Below are 21,692 nucleotides of genomic sequence, written 5' to 3' on the forward strand. Positions count from 1 at the left end.
CCAACTCTGCCCTTTTTGGAAATTTGCGGTGTTTTTAACTCCTCACCGGCGATTCACTTGGCTCGTTGTCGTCGGTTCGTCTGGGTTCGTCCGATTTCCTCCTCTGGAAGGTGGCTGCCTGCATAAAAACACCGAGAGGCATCGGATGGCTCTTTAAGGATACTTTTATTGACCAAAACAAAAACGTGAGGGATGAAGCCAGTCAACTCGGCGCTATCCGCGCACTTTTCCAACTCACCGATCTCGCTCCCTCTCTCTCGCCCGCTCGCCCACTTTCTTCCTCTTTGCTCAATCTGACAACGCCGGTCACGTTGAAATAACAGCGGCACCCTTGGGGGTGCCAGTAATAACCGCTTGTATCGCGAGCGCCCGCCATTCTAAACTTTATCCGCATGTTTTTTTTTTTTTTAAAGCCGTCATTACCCGTCGACGGTATGTTTTGCCCGTCGACGCATTTACGTCATCGATGACGTCGACAACGTCGACTAGTCGGGACAGCTCTATACATAACACCTTCTTATCACGGAAGCTCAACGTGTGCGTCATGCAACTGACTGAGCAAGATTGACGCTGACAAGCCCATGTCTGCACCACTAACTCTTGCAATCAGTTCTCCCGGACTGTCCAGAACAAATGGCGGGACGCCCTGTCTCAACACAAGGCACACTGGAGAACGCCCGATATCCAACTGATAACACGACTGATAAGACTCCAAGATCCACAGCCCTCCACAACCCTCATTGCCCTGACAACAGTAACTCCCGAATACTCCTGTCCAATCCAGAAACAGACAATAATCCCAAACACAACCTTCTTCCTGCCCACAGCCCGGCCTGTGAGAGCCTTCAAAAGACTGAATGTTGAACTAAGCGTTGTCATTTTTCTCGGGAACTTTTTCTTGACGTGTGATAGGGTGACCTTGCCTCACTCGCCTGAGTCTGTTTCTGTTTGATCGCTGTCGACCTGAATAAATTGTCAACTTGTTTTCGGTGAGTCTCCTTTAAAGCTTTCAAAATGAAGTCAGTACAAAGGGTTAAGACTAAGGTGAATGCGCGGAGTTTGGCCTCTTGGCCAGGATATCGGGGTCCCGCCGGCCCGGGTCGTTAGAGCGGCTGGCGCGATTACGACAGTCTGGTTTAAAGGTCAGATTTCTTTACCTGCTAATGTTTGTACAATCCGGGTGTTAAATATTGGAATTGAATCAGGCATTGATGGGTTCAAAGGTGAGCAATGACATCAGAATAACAGAAGAAAAATGTATTTTCTGACCCTTGCTCGTTTTTCCAGCCGAATGACCCTACTGCTGCGTCTAATCTGCTGTATTCCCATTAGTGTTTTTAAATGCTGCCTAATGGACGCCTCAATTATTTCCCTCTCCTGCGTCTCTCAAGTGGTCTGGCATTTCTCAGCTGCACATTCCAGCTGCGCGTGTCGACGGGAGAGCCGGCAAAAGCGTGTGTGCTGCATGTGCATTCTTATCAGCCGAATCCTTTTTGAATCTTACAAAGTTGGCATGGCGTTCACTGACACGATCTGCATTCGTGCGAGTCTGTTTGGTAACCCCGAGTAATTCCCATGTGTTTTTGTATGCTTGACAAGAGCACTCGTGCGACTGGCGCCGGTAAATTATGCCGGAATTGTGTAGCACGGGAAGTCCTCGCTTCTCTGAGCGTATGTCTCCTAACGAACAGGAACGTGTGCTCTCAGCTGAATGCAAAAGCGATTGTATCTGTTGGAAATGAAGGCGTATTTTCGTCAATGAATATATTGGTTGATCAAGAGCGCCGAGGAAAGAGACAGAGGGTCGCAATGCTTCATCAAGCAGTTAATTTCAAACATTCGACCTCTTTTCACAGCATCTCCAGTGCACCATCCAAGCCTTGCAAGATGAGCTCCGAATCCAACGCGATCTCAACCAGCTCTTCCAGTCGGATTACTCCGAAACCGGCCGCCTGGGTTCCCAGGCCATCTCCCCTCAGGAAATGACCGAGGAGAACTTCCTGCGTCTCCATGGCGAATACGAGCGGCAGGTCAAGGAGCTCTTTCTCCTGAGGAAGACTGTGGAAGAGATGGAGCTAAGGATAGACACGCAGAAGCACACTTTAAATGCCAGGTGAGTTTATAGTCAACTGATTTACTTAACTCATTCACTTTAGTTACATCCCAAACATCTGAATAATGTTTTCCTTTTACAAAATAACATAGACAATAGGACAAATAGAGCTTTTGATCACAAAGTAACAATTTATTTACACATAACTGAGAGATGACGTTGTTGTCGCTGTGCAGCCGGGTAAACTTTTCCCTCATCGCCGCCTGTTTCATAAAGATAGATTTTTTGGAGTCTCTGCGGGGTCTGCTCGGCTGAGCAGCAGGGACTCAACGGCATCGTCCACTGCACTGGTGGTCCCAGGCGTTGTGCTCCGTCGTCCAGCGCCTGGCATCCCGAGCGTCCTCTAGGTTGTTCTCACTTCGGTCGTCTTCCGCCGGCACCCCGGCCGAGCGGCACGGCCGTTTGTCGCCGTTGAATCGGGTTGCGGGTCTTACCAAATACGCTACTGCCATCAAGTGGCCAGTTTTATTGCTTTAAAATTGATTTTCAGCTTTGTGCTTTGGAGCTCAAATGCATCAGAACTCAGAGATGTCTCTTGTAAAAAAAGACGTATACAGTGGGGCAAATAAGTATTTAGTCAACCACCAATCGTGCAAGTTCTCCTACTTGAAAAGTTTAGAGAGGTCTGTAATTGTCAACATGGGTAAACCTCAACCATGACAGACAGAATGTGGAAAAAAAAAAACAGAAAATCACATTGTTTGATTTTTAAAGAATGTATTTCCAAATTAGAGTGGAAAATACGTATTTGGTCACCTACAAATAAGCAAGATTTCTTTGCCTGGAACAGCCAGACTATTCTCCCTGTATTTTTCAAACACTGTGAGAAATAGTCTGGGACCCAGCCCATTAACGGCCTCTCGAGCAAGGTACAAAATCAATCGTTTATTCGTTTATTTGCGTGACGTGTTCTTAACGAGTAACGTCACTCTTACGCGCCGAAAGTCTACAACAACACAGATGGCGAACGGGAGAGCCGAGAATATGTTCCAATCCGCGGTAAAACCAGTTTTAAATTACCAAAAACACATCGAAACAAGTCAATTACAACAGTAAACATGGCTCACGCTAGCCATGTGGAATAAACGTCTCCATTCTCCGCTCACGCTAATTACTTGCCGCTTTAACAACGTCACGTCTGCCCGTCGCTGATTGGTCCACTCCGCTGTCTGTATGCTGTGGCTTGCTCCGCCCGCGTAATTTGATCCGCCGGACGGTCTCCAGACTCAATCGCTAGAACAGCGGTGAGTGGTATACCAGGCAAAAGATTTCTGGCTGTCAAAGAGGTCTAACTTCTTCTAACTTCTTCTAACGAGGCTCCACTCGTTACCTGTATTAATGGCACCTGTTGTAACTCATTATCGGTATAAAAGACACCTGTCCACAGGTCAGTCACACTCCAAACTCCACTATGGCCAAGACCAAAGAGCTGTAGAAGGACACCAGAGACAAAATTGTAGACCTGCACCAGGCTGGGAAAACTGAATCTGCAATAGGTAAAACGCTTGGTGTAAAGAAATCAACTGTGGGAGCAATTATTAGAAAATGGAAGACATACAAGACCACTGATAATCTCCCTCGATTTGGGACTCCATGCAAGATCTCACCCCGTGGCGTCACAACGATAAGAACGGTGAGCAAAAATCCCAGAACCACACGGGGGACCGAGTGAATGACCTACAGAGAGCTGGGACCACAGTAACAAAGGCTACTATCAGTAACACAATGCGCCGCCAGGGACTCAAATCCTGCACTGCCACACGTGTCCCCCTGCTGAATCCAGTACACGTCCAGGCCCGTCTGCGGTTCGCTAGAGAGCATTTGGATGATCCAGAAGAGGACTGGGAGAACTTTTTGATAGTAACACAGGTTCTCGTGTTTGGAGGAGAAAGAATACTGAATTGCATCCGAAGACACCATACCCACTGTGAAGCATGGGGGTGGAAACATCATGCTTTGGAGCTGTTTTTCTGCAAAGGGACCAGGACGACTGATCTGTGTAAAGAAAAGAATGAATGGGGCCACGTATCGAGAGATTTTGAGTGAAAATCAGCAAGGGCATTGAAGATGATCCCAAACACAAAACCAGGGCAACAAAGGAGTGGCTTCGTAAGAAGCATTTCAAGGTCCTGGAGTGGCCTAGCCAGTCTCCAGATTTCAACCCGATAGAAAATCTGTGGAGGGAAGTCCGTGTTGTCCAACGACAGCCCCAAAACATCACTGCTCTAGAGGAGATCTGCACGGAGGAATGGGCCAAAATACCAGCAACAGCGTGTGAAGAGTTACAGAAAACGTTCGGCCTCCGTTTTGCCAACAAAGGGTACCTAACAAAGTATTGAGATGAACTTTTGGCATTGACCAAATACTTATTTTCCACCATGATTTGCAAATAAATTGTTTAAAAATCAAACAATATGATTTTCTGTTCCCCCCCCCCCCCACATTCTGTCTCTCATGGTTGAGGTTTACCCATGTTGACAATTACAGGCCACTCTAATATTTTCAAGAGGGAGAACTTGCACAATTATTGGTTGACTAAATACCTATTTGCCCCACTGTAAATATGTTAAAATAGAACGTATTTATACGTTTTTGGGAGCAAATGAGTTAAAAACAAGATTGTGAAGTCGATTGTCTTTGCCGACAGGGATGAGTCCATTAAGAAGCTCCTGGAAATGCTGCAGAGCAAAGGACTGTCATCTCGTGCCACTGAGGAGGACCACGAGCGGACGAGGCGACTGGCTGATGCCGAGATGACCATCCATCAGCTGGAAGGTCTGCTGGAGCAGAAGGACAAGGAGATGCTCCTTCTCAGAGAGGTTAGTGGGCTTCAAAGTCATTTGCCTGGTGATGACGATCATCATATTCAAGAATCGGAGTGGGAACCTCTTGGTACTTCACGATACGATACGATTTGCAAGACAAAGCTCATGATAACGATGATCTGATGATAGGGCCATACAACGATTATCGATACATTGGTCAGGAAATCATTCCAGGATATTCAACAAACAACTCATAAACAGAAAAACAAGCCTCTGCTGTGAATTGGAATGAGTTTATCACGAGTAGACGTCCAATCCATTTGAAGTGGGAGGGTGGCAGCGAATGAACATTCGTTCATTCATTCGTTCCAACCCTCCCACTTGAAATGGATTGAACGTCTATGGCAGTCGGTGGCAGCCAAGGCCAGGCAATGAGGTAATTTTGGGCCATTTAAGGTCATTTACCTGTTGATTTTCAGTTACAGAACAGGAAATGAGCTGGGAATCACCCAACTGAATAGGCAGTGACTCAAACTCAATAAGCCCGTGACGATTGGGTAATGACGGCGACTACTCGCGGTTCTGCCGAAATGAATGGGAAGTTGAGGCAACCACGACGGCGGTCACAATCAACAGAAATGTCCCGAATATAAGGCACACTCGAGTATAATGGGCACCCCAAATTTACTTGTAAAATCTAGGGGAAATTATTGTACCCGTTTATAACGCGCACCCTTATTTTAGCACCAATAATTAGAAGAATACAAGAAAACAGAGCTCGTGTACAGATACAGAAATGTCATTTTACTGACTGGTGAAACACAGCACAAGCATGGCACATTGTTAGTTCAAAACATTACCATAAACTGACAATATTTACAGTAATAATATGATTTGACAACTTCTCCAACTTACCAGAATCTAGGAGAAAACAAAATAGATGTGACTTTTCTTTTAAAGGCTGCTGTATAACTTGCTCGTTGCATTATGATGAAGAAATGTTTCTTCCATGGATTGATACGGTAAAATGAAAGTGAGAACGTAAGTCGGAAAGCCGAGAGAGCTCATCGCTGTTGACACGACAGTAACAATAGGAATTGTTATTTAGGTTTGACTTTCTCGAGGGACAGATATAGTTGACGTACACTGGAAGTCTGTGATGTTTCTTATGGTCCGAGTTGCGGAGCTGAGATAAACATTGACTCAAATGAGTTCAAGAAACGAAATTCTGTGGTTTATGAAGAGTGAAAAAAGCAGAATTTAACACAGACGAAATCATTCGGCTGATCAGAGTGAAGTATTACCGAAACAAAATGGTGACGTCACGTACCGTAATGGTCGGGAACGGATCGCCGCATACGTTTTTTTCAACACAACGTGGCCGCGTCAATTAAAAAAAATCTGTTTATATATACAGTATATATATATATCTATATATATCTATAGATATATACAGTATATATACCCTCACCGGCCACTTTATTAGGTACACCGCCTTTTGCCTTCAGAACTGACTCAATTCTTCGTGGCATAGATTCAACAAAGTGCTGGAAGAATTCCTCAGAGAGTTTGGTCCATATTGACATGATGGCATCACACAGTTGGTGCAGATTTGTCGGCTGCTCATCCATGACGCGAATCTCCCGTCCCACCACACCACATCACAAAGATGCTCTATTGGATTGAGATCTGGTGACTGCGGAGGCCATTTGAGTACAGTGAACTCATTGTCATGTTCAAGAAACCAGTCTGAGATGATTCCAGCTTTATGACATGGCGCATTATCCTGCTGAAAGTAGCCATCAGAAGTTGGGTACATTGTGGTCATCAAGGGATGGACATGGTCAGCAACAGTACTCAGGTAGGCTGTGGCGTTCCAACGATGCTCAATTGGTACCAAGGGGCCCAAAGAGTGCCAAGAAAATATTCCCCACACCATTACACCACCACCACCAGCAGCCTGAACCATTGATACAAGGCAGGATGGATCCATGCTTTCATGTGGTTGATGCCAAATTCTGACCCTACCATCCGAATATCGCAGCAGAAATTGAGACTCATCAGACCAGCCAACGTTTTTCCAATCTTCTGTTGTCCAATTTCGATGAGCTTGTGCAAATTGTAGCCTCAGTTTCCTGTTCTTAGCTGAAAGGAGTGGCACCCGGCGTGGTCTTCTGCTGCTGTAGCCCATCTGCCTCAAAGTTCGACGTACTGTGCGTTCAGAGATGCTCTTCTGCCTACCTTGGTTGTAACGGGTGGTTATTTGAGTCACTGTTGCCTTTCTATCAGCTCGAACCAGTCTGGCCATTCTCCTCTGACCTCTGGCATCAACAAGGCATTTCCGCCCACAGAACTGCCGCTCACTGGATATTTTTTCTTTTTCGGACCATTCTCTGTAAACCTTAGAGATGGTTGTGCGTGAAAATCCCAGGAGATCAGCAGTTTCTGAAATACTCAGACCAGCCCTTCTGGAACCAACAACCATGCCACGTTCAAAGTCACTCAAATCACCTTTCTTCCCCATACTGATGCTCGGTTTGAACTGCAGGAGATTGTCTTAAACCATGTTTACATGCCTAAATGCACTGAGTTGCCGCCATGTGATTGGCTGGTTAGAATTTAAGTGTTAACGAGCAGTTGGACAGGTGTACCTAATAAAGTGGCCGGTGAGTATATATATACATATATATATGTATATATATATATATATATGTATATATATATATATATATATATATGTATTTATATATATATATATATATATATATATATATATATATATATATATATATATATATATATATATATATATATATATATATATATATATGTATATGTATTAAGGGTGTAACGGTACATGTATTCGTATTGAACCGTTTCGGTACTTGGTGGTCGGTTTGGAACGGAGGCATACCGAACAAGTTTCTGACGTAATATAACCCTTACTTTTCGAGGCTGCGAGTCGATCGGGTTACAGTTTCTTTGTGTAGATTATATTTACTCCATCTTCTCTACTATAATGAGGACCAACGTGGTAGGACAGTATGAAACGTCAACGGCGCGACAACGTGGCCGCCGCGAGAACGCGTTTGTCAGTCAGCCAATGCACACCAGTCGCAGTGTGGCTGCGTGTTAGACGCGTCCCAGAAGCGGCTCAACGCGATGCACACGAAAAGAACGGCAGAGTTTATTATTTGACGTGAGACGCGGCCCTCCTGCGTCAGTACTACTTGCTAGCAGACCGGAAGTCACTTGTGTAAAAATACGGTGGATCCGGTCGATTTTCAAACTAATATGCAATCGTAACTTACTTTTTGAGTCCATCAGATCTCTTGAGTGGTAGATCAGGGCACAGTTGACTTGTGTTTGTTGATTTACAGTTGTCTTCTCTGCTGTTATAATAACCAACACGGCCCCGTGTTCAATACAAAGCCCTCCTACCACAACAAAATAAGTAGGAACTAATATTCACATAGGAACTAAAGTTTTACAACATAAAATTTACAATATAAATGAATACTACATCACATTTGTAAAACATAATAAAATAAATAATAGCCCATTTAAATAAAATACATTGAAATGAGCTAAAACACCTGTAATTAAATAATAAGAATATAGACAGATCCTGCTTACACAATTAAATTTATTTCTGTGTGGCGCTTTAACTTGAAAAAAACCACAAATACAGCTTTTGAAAACCGTTCATCAGAAAAAAAAAATCATTGAGGCATGTCATTTGTAAAATACATGTGAAAATCTTTGTCATTGGGATTGCTTTTCTCTTTAGCACAGGACTTCTTTTTTCTTTCTTTCTGAAAGAAAGCTGACCAATACGCGGGGTCTGAAAGGCAAATCGTTGGATTATTATCTTTTAATACCCACTACTTTTTGAGCAGAATTGTAGCTTTGTTTTGGCTACTGTTCCTATTGTTGAAAGCACAAAAGTGTGTAATAAACAACCAGCACATTTATATTTTGCATTTTGTTTTCTTACTGTACCGAAAATGAACCTAACCGTGACCTCAAAACCGAGGTACGTACCAAACCGAGATTTTTGTGTACCGTTACACCCCTAATATATATATATATATATATAAAATATATACATACTGTATATTTCTGTCTCCATCCATGTACCCGTTTATAATGCGCACCATGATTTTACAAGTTGATTTTGGGGGGAAAAATTGTGCGTTATATTCGGGAAATTACGGTAAGTGCGCTGTGTGGTGAATGACACAAGCGCAGCATGTGAGGTAAAAGCTAAATTATCATATTAAGCATTGCATTGAACTAGGCATTAGAAGCCGATTCTTGTGCTTAGAAATTACCTGTAAAGTCAAACAAACAAAATGACTGTGAATGCTCTGGTTTCGAATGAACGAACGTTCCCAGTCTAAATGGATTGGGTGTCGTGCACCGTCAATGCAGCCTTACATTTAACTATTATGGTGGAAGATTTTGGTAGCAACCTGTTGGTTCATTTTTATTTTTATTTTTTTTAGACCTTGACACCTTTTTTAAACGGTATCTCGATTCTTGGCAGGAGCATATCGATAACCTTTTGAGATACAAAGCATCACGATATATCACCATTTTGATATTTTGTCACACCCCTATTAATTAACGAATGATCGCAGTGACACATGATCATTCATTGATAGCATACGCGGCTTTCCCGTGATCAGCATTTTCAATGCAACAACCCCCTCTAGTGGCCAAATATTATCGTGACCCTGTTTCTATTTTGCTATAGATTTTCTCAGAAATCTACATTTCCTTTTCTAATGGCCTGCATTTTATACGTCACAGTTCCCAGAAACCTTTTCATGTATATGTATGTGCATTGCCTCAAGCCACGGTAGCCTACATTGCTTTCACATATGTGTTTATTATGCCTTTATGCCCTTGAGTGTATTTTTCCCAAAGAAATGCAGTGATGCGGACATGCTACCCCTTTTCTTTCCTTTCGCGTTCTCGGCATCCCCCTCTCATCTCACTTCATTTGACTTGAGTGACTTGACGAGATAACAGCTTCAAAACGAACATTTCTTAATAGTTCTTATTTTTTTAAGCTTTTTCGCCTCCCGTTTGATTTGGGAGGATGTGGGACAGCCGCATTGACCCACGCAGGATCCAAGCCAGCGCCTCGGCGAGGGGGAACCTCCACCCTGGTTCCTCGTCGGCCCCCATCACTCCTTCCTTCCTGGCTTCTTCCCCTTCGATCCCCATCCCGCCTCCGTTCCATGTGTCTCCCCCTTTCCAGTCTCCTCACTCTTACCCCGTTGCCCCCTTTCGTCACCTCCGCTCCTCTCCTTCCTTCCCTGCTCCTTCCCCTCCTTCTCGTCGCCACTATCCCATCATCTTGGCCTCCTCCTGCCCTCCTCATCATCTCCAGCACTCACCGTCCTTCCCCGCTCCTTCCCGTGAAGCCCGTTCGCCGCCGTCCGCTGATCCACGCGCTGTTTTTGTCCCTCAGGAGCTGCACAGGAGGTACGAAGCAGCTCCTGAATCCACCAAGACCAAAGCCCTGCAAACAGTCATTGAAATGAAGGTAAAACACAAAAGAAGACAGAGACATTCTCCTGATTGGTCATCAAATCTTGGCACATTCATTTCCCGCCAGGATGCCAAGATCAGCTCGCTGGAGCGCGCCATGAGGGAGCTGGAGGAAGAGGTGAACATGCTCAAGTCCAACGGAGCACTCAGCAGCGAGGAGCGAGAGGAGGAGATCAAGCAGATGGAGGTGTACCGATCCCACTCCAAATTCATGAAAAATAAGGTGACTCATTTTCAGAATATCACACTTCAACAAACAAGGCGTTTTTGTTTGGACGTAGATTAGAAAGTCGCCTCCTTTTTCGGGGCGCCACACTATACTTTCCTCCCACTTGCCAGGTTGATCAGCTGAAGGAAGAGTTAGGTCACAGCCAGTCAGAGAAGGAGGAGCTAAGAGAACGGGCCAATGAGCTGCAGCGCGAGGCGTCGGCAGTAAGAGATGCTCCTTGGCTGTCAATCTGCTGCTCGCTTTGCGACTTGCGCTGCTTTTCAGTAGATTTCACACTTGTCTGACTGATAGGTCAAACTCAAACCTAATCAGAGGTGGGTAGTAACGCGTTACATTTACTCCGTTATATTTACTTGAGTAGAAAAATGTACTTCTAAGAGTAAATTTTCAAAACTGTACTTTTTACTTGAGTAGATTTGTGAAGAAAAAAACACTACTCTGACGCCGCTACTTTGGGCTACACTAGTCGTTACATTTTTCCTCTTTATTCTACGTACAGGGGTGAAAGTGGCTAGAATTTCTTGCCGGAACCTCTTGACGAGAAGGTTACGTCGGAGCCAGAAATTTTTATTTATTTATCTATATTTTTTCTTTTTTTATTGGGGGGGGGGGGGGTCAAACCTGAAATGCAAAGAAAACTGTTGTAGCACAGTTATTTCTGTAACACATACAAAAATGGATTTTCATTAAAAATGATATTTTTTTCAACAAAAACAGCAATAACCCCAACCTCCAGCTCCTAACTTTTATTTTCCCTCATTTCCTCACATACAAAATGCCAAATCTCAATTTTAACTACTTAAGAACACAATTTGCAATCACTAATGGAAGAATGAATTTAATCGATTATCAGCAGGGGGGCACATAAGTGGTCCGCATGCACGCATGCGTACTGGACGTAGACAAATGCGCTGGCCCTCAACGGCTTCCATACGCTTTTGCGTACCAATGGCTGACGACTGTATTTGCGGCGGACACGAGAAAATAACTTCTCAAAATGTCAAAGAGACAGGCCCCACTGAGTAATTATTTCCGTGTTCCCCCACACCCCTGTCAAAAGACAGACAGACGACAGAGACGTCACCGGAGCTACCGGAAAAAAGAACTTTTGCTGAAAAGTGGCTGCAGGATATACCATGGCTAGAAGCAAATGATGCTCGCACGGAAATGTGGTGCAACATTTGCCGTGAGAATCCCAATGTCGTTAATAAGAGCAGCGCATTTTATGTAGGGTCAAAGAACTTTAGCCATCCAAACTTTGAAAAGCACGAAAAAAAAAAAGAGCATGTGGCAATTAAGCAAACTATCGATGTCAGACAGGACCCCACTCGCCCTATAGACAAGTGGCGGAAAAAAGTTATTGAAGAACAGCGCCATGCACTGACAAACGTGTTTCTGCTCGCATTTCACAGAGCGAAACATACACGTTCAATGAGCTCTTATGAGGAGGACATCCCACTTATACAAAGGCTTGGAGTTAATGTGGGAGCCGCATATGAATGCCCTTTATTTTGAATTAGTGCTTTTATGTTTATTTCTTTACATTTCACCTCAAAGTAATGCCAATTTTGTTGTGCCAGTTGATGTTAATCAAGCGTTAATTGCTTATATAATTAATTAAAGGTAATTGGCTCTAAGTAAAGCTTGTCATAATTTTATCGCATCAGGCGAGTCGGCTCTCAAGCTCAATGACGACCAAGTCACATCTCCAGGTCCTCCTCTGAGAACCTGGGCAAAAAAAATATGTGCACCCCCTGATTATCAGGATGTTTAGCAGGAAAACCTGAGGCTGTCAGAAAGTTGAAGCTAAAAAGAGCAACAAGACAATGATCCAAAACACAGAAGTAAATTAACTTCAGAATGGTTTCAGAAGAACAAAATACACGTTCTAGAGTGGCCAAGTCAAAGTCCAGACTTGAACCCCATTAAGATGCTGTGGCATGACCTGAACTCATTCACTCCCAGCCATTTTCACTGGTGCAACCTACTTTGCTGCCGGCCGTTTTACTGGATTTTGACTGATTTTGCAAGGCCCACAGAAAATTATGTTCTATTGCTATATAAACATGGAACCAACCAAAAGAAAGATTCTCTTCTTTCAGAAGTAAAAAAAGTTATTTTATATCTTTTTCCATTTTTTAGAAATCAGCATTAGAAAATAGCTTAGTTTGAGCAATTTTCCAATTTCTAATGAAAAAACAGAGAAATTGAGCCTTTTGTAAACGCATACATTTCAAACATAACTTTGACTTTAACACAGCTATTTTTTTTTGCTTTATTTACACCCCAAAAATCTGAATAATGTTTTCCTTTTACAAAACAACATTAACAACGAGACAAATAGAGCTTTTGATAGCAAAGTAACAATTTATTTACACATAACTAACTGAGCGATGACGCTGTTGTGGCCGTGATAGCCAGGGTAATCTTTTCCCTCATCACCCCCTGTCTCATAAAGATGGATTTTTTTGAGTCTTTCTTTTGTGGTGACCACTGCCTCGTGGCGGAGTTCGCCTGGGGGACTTGTGTCCCTGGGGGGGAACTGGTTTGGCCGTGCGGGTTTCCGGCTGAGTTGCGGGACACTGGAGGGTGCGGGGGACACAAGCGGCCTAGCACGGCGGCGTGGGCTCTGCTCGGCGAGCAGCACAGACTTAACGGCATCGTCTGCTGCTCTGGTGGTCCCGGTTGTTCTGCTCGGTCGTCCAGTGCCTAGCATCCCGGGCGTCCTGCCGGTTGTTCTGCTCGGTCGTCCGCCGCCTGGCATCCTGGACGTCCATTCGGTTGTCCGGCGCCCCGGCCGTTCATTCCATTGAATTGGGTTGCGAGTCTTACCAAATGCGCTATTGCCCTCCAGTGGCTAGTTTTATTGCTTTAGAATGGATTTTCAGCATTATGCTTTGGAGCTAAGTTGAATCTGAACATAGAGATATCTCTTATGAAAAAACGTAAAAGACGTTTAAATACGTCTTTGGGACACTGAAACAATTAAAAATAGAACGTATTTATACGTTTTTGGGAGAAAAAGAGTTAACACAGCGATTCATGCCAGACATCCCAGGAATCTGACTGAACTACAGCAGCTTTGTAGAGAAGAATGGGCCAATATTAGTCCTGATCGATGTGCCAGACTGATCTGCAGCTACAGGCAGCGTCTGGTTGAAGTTATTGTTGCCGGGGGGGGGGGCACACAAAATATTAAATGTGATGGTTCACTTTCTTACCCCCCCCCCCTTTCTTTCATTGTCTGCATACTATTCTCATTAAAATATGAAAACTTCTAACTAAATGTTTGGGGGGGTTTTAGTTAAAGCAGACTGTTTTTTCATCCGTGTGATTTTGACAATGATCAGATCACATTTGATGGGGATTTTTGCGGAAATGTGAGAAATTCCAAAAAGTTCAGATACTTTTTCAAACCACTGTATACTATTTTACCTTTACTTGAGTGATATTATTTTGAAAAAACACTACTCATACTTGAGTCAAATTTTTGGCTAGTCTACCCACCTCTGAACCTAATCAACTTTCCTTGCATGATGATTTCCTCTAGATTAGTTAGGTTGTTGATAGGTTTACTAATAAAGCGGATGATATTTCTGTGTGCTTTAACCCCACTGTCAATTTTCTTGGTTTATGCTGATTTACTTTGAGCACAGTTGGCACCGAAATGTAAATCAACAAATCAACTTGCAAGTAAATCATTGGCACTAGCATAATCTCTGCCATTGACGGCAATAGATGTCTAATCCAAAACTTGCATCATTCGTATTGGTCAACCTCCCTGTTTTTTGTTTGTGTATGTTACACAGATGGATCAGGTGAAGCAGGATTTAAACCGCAAGGACAGTGAACTGTTGGCGCTCCGGACCAAACTGGACACTCTGAACAACCAGTTTTCCGACAGCAAGCAGCACGTGGACGTCCTCAAAGAGTCGCTCACCGCCAAGGAGCAGAGGGCTGCCATATTACAGACCGAGGCATGCTTAAGCTCCTATCATCAAATAAATTCTGTCACCTAGGTATTATTTTGTGACATTCCAGTTCTGATACTTGCAGGTGGACGCTTTGCGCATTCGCCTGGAGGAGAAAGAGTCACTTCTGTCCAAAAAGAGTCAGCAAATATCCGAAATCTCGGACGAGAAGAGCACGCAGAACGGAGAAATTAGCGACCTCAAGGACATGCTGGACGTCAAGGAGCGCAAAGTCGTCGTGCTTCAAAAGAAGGTAAATTGGACACATGTCTTAATGTGCCTATGACAGGATTAAAAAAAAAAGTCATAAATAGCAGGATTATGTGAATTACAATCGAATTTTGAGACGATTCGACTATATGCAACAATTTGGCAATCTGCCTGTCATTATAGCGCGCATAATGCCAAAAAAGATCCAAATGAGGGACGGCTAGCTTGAGTTTGTTTTCCTTCGTAGAAGCTGGCCTGACTGCAGTAATTTTGCAGGTTAGCACGTCCACACAGTTTAATGTTATGCTAACTCTGATGCTAGTGGGACTTTCTTTAGCAAAATTAGTGGTGTTTCCCCCACTTCCACAACATTGACGTATTTTTACATACTTACTGCTCTGGCCGAAAAAAAAAAAACACTTTTCATATCCCTCCTTTTGGAGTGGGCGGAAGAGGCGGGTTGGGTCAAGTCCCGGAGTGGGTAGTAGCGTCTTATATTTACTCAGTTAAATTTACTTGAGTAACTTTATCTAGAAAAATGTAATTCTTAGAGTAGTTTTACCGCACAATACTTTTTACTTGAGTAGGTTTGTGAAGAAACACTACTCTTACTCCACTACTTTGGCCTACACTAGAATCGTTACATTTTTCGTCTTCATCCTACGTATTGACTTTATTATTGCCAGAGATGCCAACAGTGGCAGTCTCAGTTTCACCAATGAGATGTCGAAACAACCACATGACTCCATCATACTAATAAGAGTAAACAATGTTTTTTTCCTCCACTAGAGCGCACTAGCGCTCTTTGTTTTATATTTTGTTCTGTTCTGAATTGGAGGATTTTTTTGGTCATTATTTTGTCCTAATATGGCCATGTAATAGGTTATAATAATGATATAGTATAGTAATAACAACAGTTCATTTTAGGGGTGTCAAACGATTAAAATTTTTAATCGAGTTAATTACAGCTTAAAAATTAATTAATCGTAATTAATCGCAATTAATCGCAATTCAAACCATCTATAAAATATGCCATATTTTTCTGTAAATTATTGTTGGAATGGAAAGATGAGACACAACATGGATATATACATTCAACATACAGTACATAAGTACTGTATTATTATAACAATAAATCAACAAGATGGCATTACCATTATTAACATTCTGTTAAAGCGATCCATGGATAGAAAGGCTTGTAGTTCTTAAAAGGTAAATATTAGTACAAGTTATAGAAATTTTGTATTAAAACCCCTCTTAATTTTTTCGTTTTAATAAAATTCGTAACATTTTCAATCAAAAAATAAACTAGTAGCACGCCATTGTTGATGCCAATAATTACTTACACAATGCTCATGGGTGCTGAAGCATATAAAATCAGTCGCACCCAAGCGCCAGCAGAGGGCGACAAAACTCCGAAAAACGCAACAAGTACACATTTCACTGTGTGTGCTGTCATTTTAATGTTTGAGCGGGGCATGTGCGTTAATTGCTTCAAATATTTTAACGTGATTCATTTTAAAACATTAATTACCGCCCGTTAACGCGATAATTTTGACAGCCCTAGTTCATATCAGTCAAATTGTGCCGTGGAAAAAAAACATACCATGATTTAAAAAACAAACAAACATTGTAAGCAGTTACTCACAATGTTACTCATTACTTGAATGTTATTTTCAACTAACACTTTTTTTTACTTGTACTTGAATGATTTTTCGATGACTACTTTTACTCGAGTAATATTATTCAGAAGCAACACTACTCTTACTGTGAATTTTTTGGCCACTCTACCCACTTCTGGTCAAGTCATCAGCCAATCAAATGTGCGTTTTAAGGGGGTGGGGGAATGGACCATTCAGCAAATGAAAAGGGATAAATGTAAGTCTGAACATAATGAAAATAAATGACTCACTAATGTAGGGTCTGTTCTATCCTTACAACATATGTTAACAGTCTAAATTACCTAAAGTTGGGCAAATAAAGTATTTAGTCAACCACCAATTGTGCAAGTTCTCCTACTTGAAAAGATTAGAGAGGCCTGTAATTGTCAGCAGGGGTAAACCTCAACCATGAGAGACCGAATGTGGAAGAAAAAAAAAAAAAAAAACAGAAAATCACATTGTGTGATTTTTAAAGAATTTATGTCCAAAATTGAGTGGAAAATAAGTATTTGGTCACCTACAAACAAGCAAGATTTCTGGCTGTCAAAGAGGTCTAACTTCTTCTAACGAGGCTCCACTCGTTACCTGTATTAATGGCACCTGTTTTAACTCATTATCGGTATAAAATACACCTGTCCACAAGCTCAGTCAGTCACACTCCAAACTCCACTATGGCCAAGACCAAAGAGCTGTTGAAGGACACCAGAGACAAAATTGTAGATCTGCACCAGGCTGGGAAGACTGAATCTGCAATAGGTAAAACACTTGGTGTAAAGAAATCAACTGTGGGAGCAATTATTAAAAAATGGAAGACATACAAGACCACTGATAATCTCCCTCGATCTGGGGCTGCATGCAAGTTTTCACCCCGTGGCGTCAAAATGATAACAAGAACGGTGAGCAAAAATCCCAGAACCACACGGGGGGACCAAGTGAATGACCTACAGACAGCTTGGACCACAGTAACAAAGGCTACTATCAGTAACACAATGCGCCGCCAGGGACTCAAATCCTGCACTGCTAGACGTGCCCCCCTGCTGAAGAACGTACACGTCCAGGCCCGTCTGCGGTTCGCTAGAGAGCATTTGGATGATCCAGAAGAGGACTGGGATAATGTGTTATGGTCAGATGAAACCAAAATAGAACTTTTTGGTAGAAACACAGGTTCTTGTGTTTGGAGGAGAAAGAATACTGAATTGCATTCGAAGAACACCATACCCACTGTGAAGCATGGCGTTGGAAACATGCTTTGGGGCTGATTTTCTGCAAAGGGACCAGGACGACTGATCTGTGTAAAGAAAAGAATGAATGTGGCCATGTATCGAGAGATTTGGAGTGAAAATCTCCTTCCATCAGCAAGGGCATTGAAGATAATATGTGGCTTGGTCTTTCAGCATGACAATGATCCCAAACACACAGACAGGGCAACAAAGGAGTGGCTTCGTAAGATTGCCTTCCTGATGCTACTGGCTGCTCTCTGGGTTCGTCGCTTCTCGATCAGGATGAAAAACCAACTCCACGACGCAGCTGAGATTGTTCGACGCAACGGCGACCAGTTGGCCCAGTTAATGAAGGAACAGGCGATGCTAAGCGACGCTGCCACACGACTGGCCGCAAAGATTGACGTGGAGCTGCGTGATCAAGAGAGATTCGCTCGTGCCAACCGGGCCAGAGATGACGATGACTAAACTCCTAAGGGGATGCTGACAACAAATCAACGTGGACGCAACTCAGGCGGGCCTCCACAACACCCCTAGCTGTCACCACTCACCAATCAAGGACATGGACTGATTGAAGTTACATAAATTTAATTGTGAAATCGCCATGCAAATTAATGACTTTTTGAACAATAGGCGCTAGACTGTCATTGGACTGATCATGAGCTGTTGCTTGTGCGACCTTGGTGGAAGGGGGACGGGTCCCGATAAGCTTTGGCTTTTTTTCCGTTCCCTTTGTCATGTCTCTTTTCATCTTCTTGGAGAAACAATATTTTTTATCTTTTTTTCTTCCTTTCATTTCTTCCCTTATTACATGATTTAATGCTGATGATGATGATGTTGATGTGATGATGATGATGACAAATGACAATGACAATAAAAATTCAAATTCAAATTCAAGCATTTGGACTGGCCTAGCCAGTCTCCAGATCTCAACCCCATAGAAAATCTTTGGAGGGAGTTGAAAGTCCGTGTTGCCCAACGACAGCCCCAAAACATCACTGCTCTAGAGGAGATCTGCATGGAGGGATGGGCCAAAATACCAGTAACAGTGTTTGAAAAGCTTGTGAAGAGTTACAGAAAACGTTTGGCCTCCGTTATTTTCAACAAAGGGTACATAACAAAGTATTGAGATGAACTTTTGGTATTGACCAAATACTTTTTTTCCACCATGATTTGCAAATAAATTCTTTAAAAATCAAACAATGTGATTTTCTGTTTTTTTTTTCCACATTCTGTCTCTCATGGTTGAGGTTTACCCATGTTGACAGTTACAGGCCTTTCTAATATTTTCAAGTGGGAGAACTTGCACAATTAGTGGTTGACTAAATACTTATTTGCCCCACTGTATTACTACCAAAGCATTTGTAATTGCAATCATTTTCTGGGAGAAATTGAGCATTTTCTGACAGAATTGCAGGGGTACCAATACAGCAGTGTAATAATAATAATTATAGGGACCGAGCAACTAATAGTAAACATTTACATTACAATAGGGCTCTCACTACTTGGGTCCTAACTATGGGGCACAGTGTGGATTTATTCAATTTGGCTGTCATTTCAATCTATGTACAGTAGATGGCGCTGTGATATAAGCTAATGGAGAAATTGCAATAGCGCAGCACAAGATTATAAGTGCTTTTTTTATTGTGAAGGAATACTTGTCAAGCTTCATATATACAGAAAAGCAATGTACATCTATTTATTGAGTGCAAGCATCATTTGTCATTATATTCATCTAGTGGTCAAATGCGTTCTTTCCAAGTCTCCTAAACAGATGGAGATCATGAAGGCCATAATGACCAATCAAGCAGACAGCTCTGGAGAAGGAAGGGAGGGAGAGAAAGAGAGAGAAAGGGAGGGTGTGTTTGAAATGTAGATGAATACTAATAAGCGGCCCTTCTTCAATAAAACATGACCTCTGTCGTCTTCAAATAGAATACAGTCCATTGCGATTGCATCTTTTGCCGCATCTTTGAGCAATTTGTGTCCGTATATTTGCAGCGGATGGAAAAACAGGTACTACATTCATGTGCGTGTTACCCATCCAGCACTTGTCAGTTTCAAAAAGTGCAGGATGGATCAAAGACTCGCAGCTTTTCAACGTCAAGCATGTGTGTGCGCGAGGAGAGCGAGCTGTCAGTCAAGCTGTCAAGTGAACAGTTGATTAATGAGGCGCTGAAGATATTTTAGTGCACGTACACAATCCACACCATGAACGTGGGAGTTCTTTTCTTGAACTTCATGACATTCGTTTTCCCGTCACACAAGGATCATAAAGAACAGGCGATCTAGTTTTATTTCAATTTTAGCACTATTTTACCTCAATTCTCATCAATAGCATTGAGGTGTAATCATTGACTCTACAGTTCCTGACAAAAGTCTTGTCGCTTTTCCATTTTGTAGACACAATTGCTAATAACCTGACTTTCAATTATTCAATTGGTTTCAGAAATGGCTCATATGAAAGCTAAGACCCTCCCAAAATATGTTGTATGTACAAAAATATATTTGTTTCACTGAAGAACGATTGATCATTTAATGAATACATAAAGGTCAAATTTTGGCAAGACAAAAGTTTTGTCGCCGACAGGAAGTAGTGTGAAAATTGAACAAAAAATGTACTTCAAATACAAAAAATTTCGTTACATAACATAAGCGAATTAAGTACGTAGTGGTGCTGTGACATCCAGATTTAATATTTTGTATGACTTCCATGGCTCCTTGCCATGACTTTCTTGCATGCCTCCCAGAGTTCCTCAACATTCTTGGGTTTCGTCTTCCATGCTTCCTCTTTCATCAGGGGTCCCCAAACGTTTTCCTGTGAGGGCCACATAACTTTTTCCTTCCCTGATGAGGGGCCGGGTCAGTTTGTAACAGAAAAAGTGTGACGATTGCAGGAGTGCCTAAATGTAAAAATTTATTGTTTTTCAGAAAGCCACAATCAATTAACCCTTTCTGAATTCTTCACCGAACAGTAACAAAACGGAAAAGTAAATAAAATAAAAATAATAATATAACATAATATAATGTATAGGGCTGTCAAAATTATCGCGTTAACGGGCGGTAATAATTTTTTCTATTAATCACGTTAAAATATATGACGCATTTAACGCACATGCCCCGCTCAAACAGATTAAAATGACAGCACAGTGTCATGTCCACTTGTCACTTGTGTTTTTTGGTGTTTTGTCGCCCTCTGCTGGCGCTTGGGTGCGACTGATTTTATGGGTTTCAGCACCATGAGCATTGTGTAATTATTGACATCAACAATGGCGAGCTTCTATTTTATTTTTTGTTTGGAAATTTTACAAATTTTATTAAAACGAAAACATTAATAGGGGTTTTAATATAAAATTTCTATAACTTGTACTAACATTTATCTTTTAAGAACTACAAGTCTTTCTATTCATGGATCGCTTTAACAGAATGTTAATAATGTTAATGCCATCTTGTTGATTTATTGTTATAATAAACAAATACAGTACTTATGTTCTGTATGTTGAATGTATATATCCGTCTTATCTTTCCATTCCAACAATAATTTACAGAAAAATATGGCATATTTTATAGATGGTTTGAATTGCAATTACGATTAATTCATTTTTAGCTGTGATTAACTCGATTAAAATTTAGAATCATTTGACAGCCCAAATATATATAACATATGTATTGGGCTATATTATATATAATATAATATAATATAATAATAACACTATTAATTAAATAGATAATAACCAAACAACCCTCTCTGGCTTCTTCACAGAAAAAAGCCAGGACAAAAATAACACTATTGGGGGAAAGAAAAAAAAAATGTTCAGGGGGCTGGACCAAATGTGGAGGCGGGCCGTATTCGGTCCGCGGGCCATAGTTTGGGGACCCCTCTCTTTCATCCTACCCCAGACATGCTCAATGATGTTCATGTCTGGTGACTGGGCTGGCCAGTCCTGGAGGATCTTGATCT

The 21,692-nt window shown here is 42.1% G+C and overlaps 1 protein-coding gene across 15 annotated transcripts in view; it reads left to right on the forward strand.

The window, feature by feature from the left end:
• LOC130927752 (ELKS/Rab6-interacting/CAST family member 1-like) overlaps positions 1 to 21,692 on the forward strand; it is a 192,223-nt gene that overhangs the window by 36,887 nt on the left and 133,644 nt on the right. For 8 of the 15 annotated variants that reach the window (XR_009066509.1, XR_009066510.1, XM_057853746.1 and 5 more), the window contains exons 5-11: positions 1,857 to 2,113; positions 4,761 to 4,932; positions 10,361 to 10,435; positions 10,508 to 10,663; positions 10,780 to 10,872; positions 14,479 to 14,646; positions 14,726 to 14,893. Coding sequence is in view for 11 of the 15 variants with exons in the window: in XM_057853746.1 (XP_057709729.1) it covers positions 1,857 to 2,113; positions 4,761 to 4,932; positions 10,361 to 10,435; positions 10,508 to 10,663; positions 10,780 to 10,872; positions 14,479 to 14,646; positions 14,726 to 14,893 (1,089 nt within the window). In the remaining 4 variants the exon portion in view is untranslated. The remainder of the gene's footprint in view (positions 1 to 1,856; positions 2,114 to 4,760; positions 4,933 to 10,360; positions 10,436 to 10,507; positions 10,664 to 10,779; positions 10,873 to 14,478; positions 14,647 to 14,725; positions 14,894 to 21,692) is intronic. The other 7 variants (XR_009066511.1, XR_009066512.1, XM_057853748.1 and 4 more) reach the window with 1 other exon arrangement.

The sequence above is a fragment of the Corythoichthys intestinalis genome, chromosome 13, assembly GCF_030265065.1.
Source record: "Corythoichthys intestinalis isolate RoL2023-P3 chromosome 13, ASM3026506v1, whole genome shotgun sequence".
Taxonomy (NCBI): Eukaryota; Metazoa; Chordata; class Actinopteri; order Syngnathiformes; family Syngnathidae; genus Corythoichthys; species Corythoichthys intestinalis.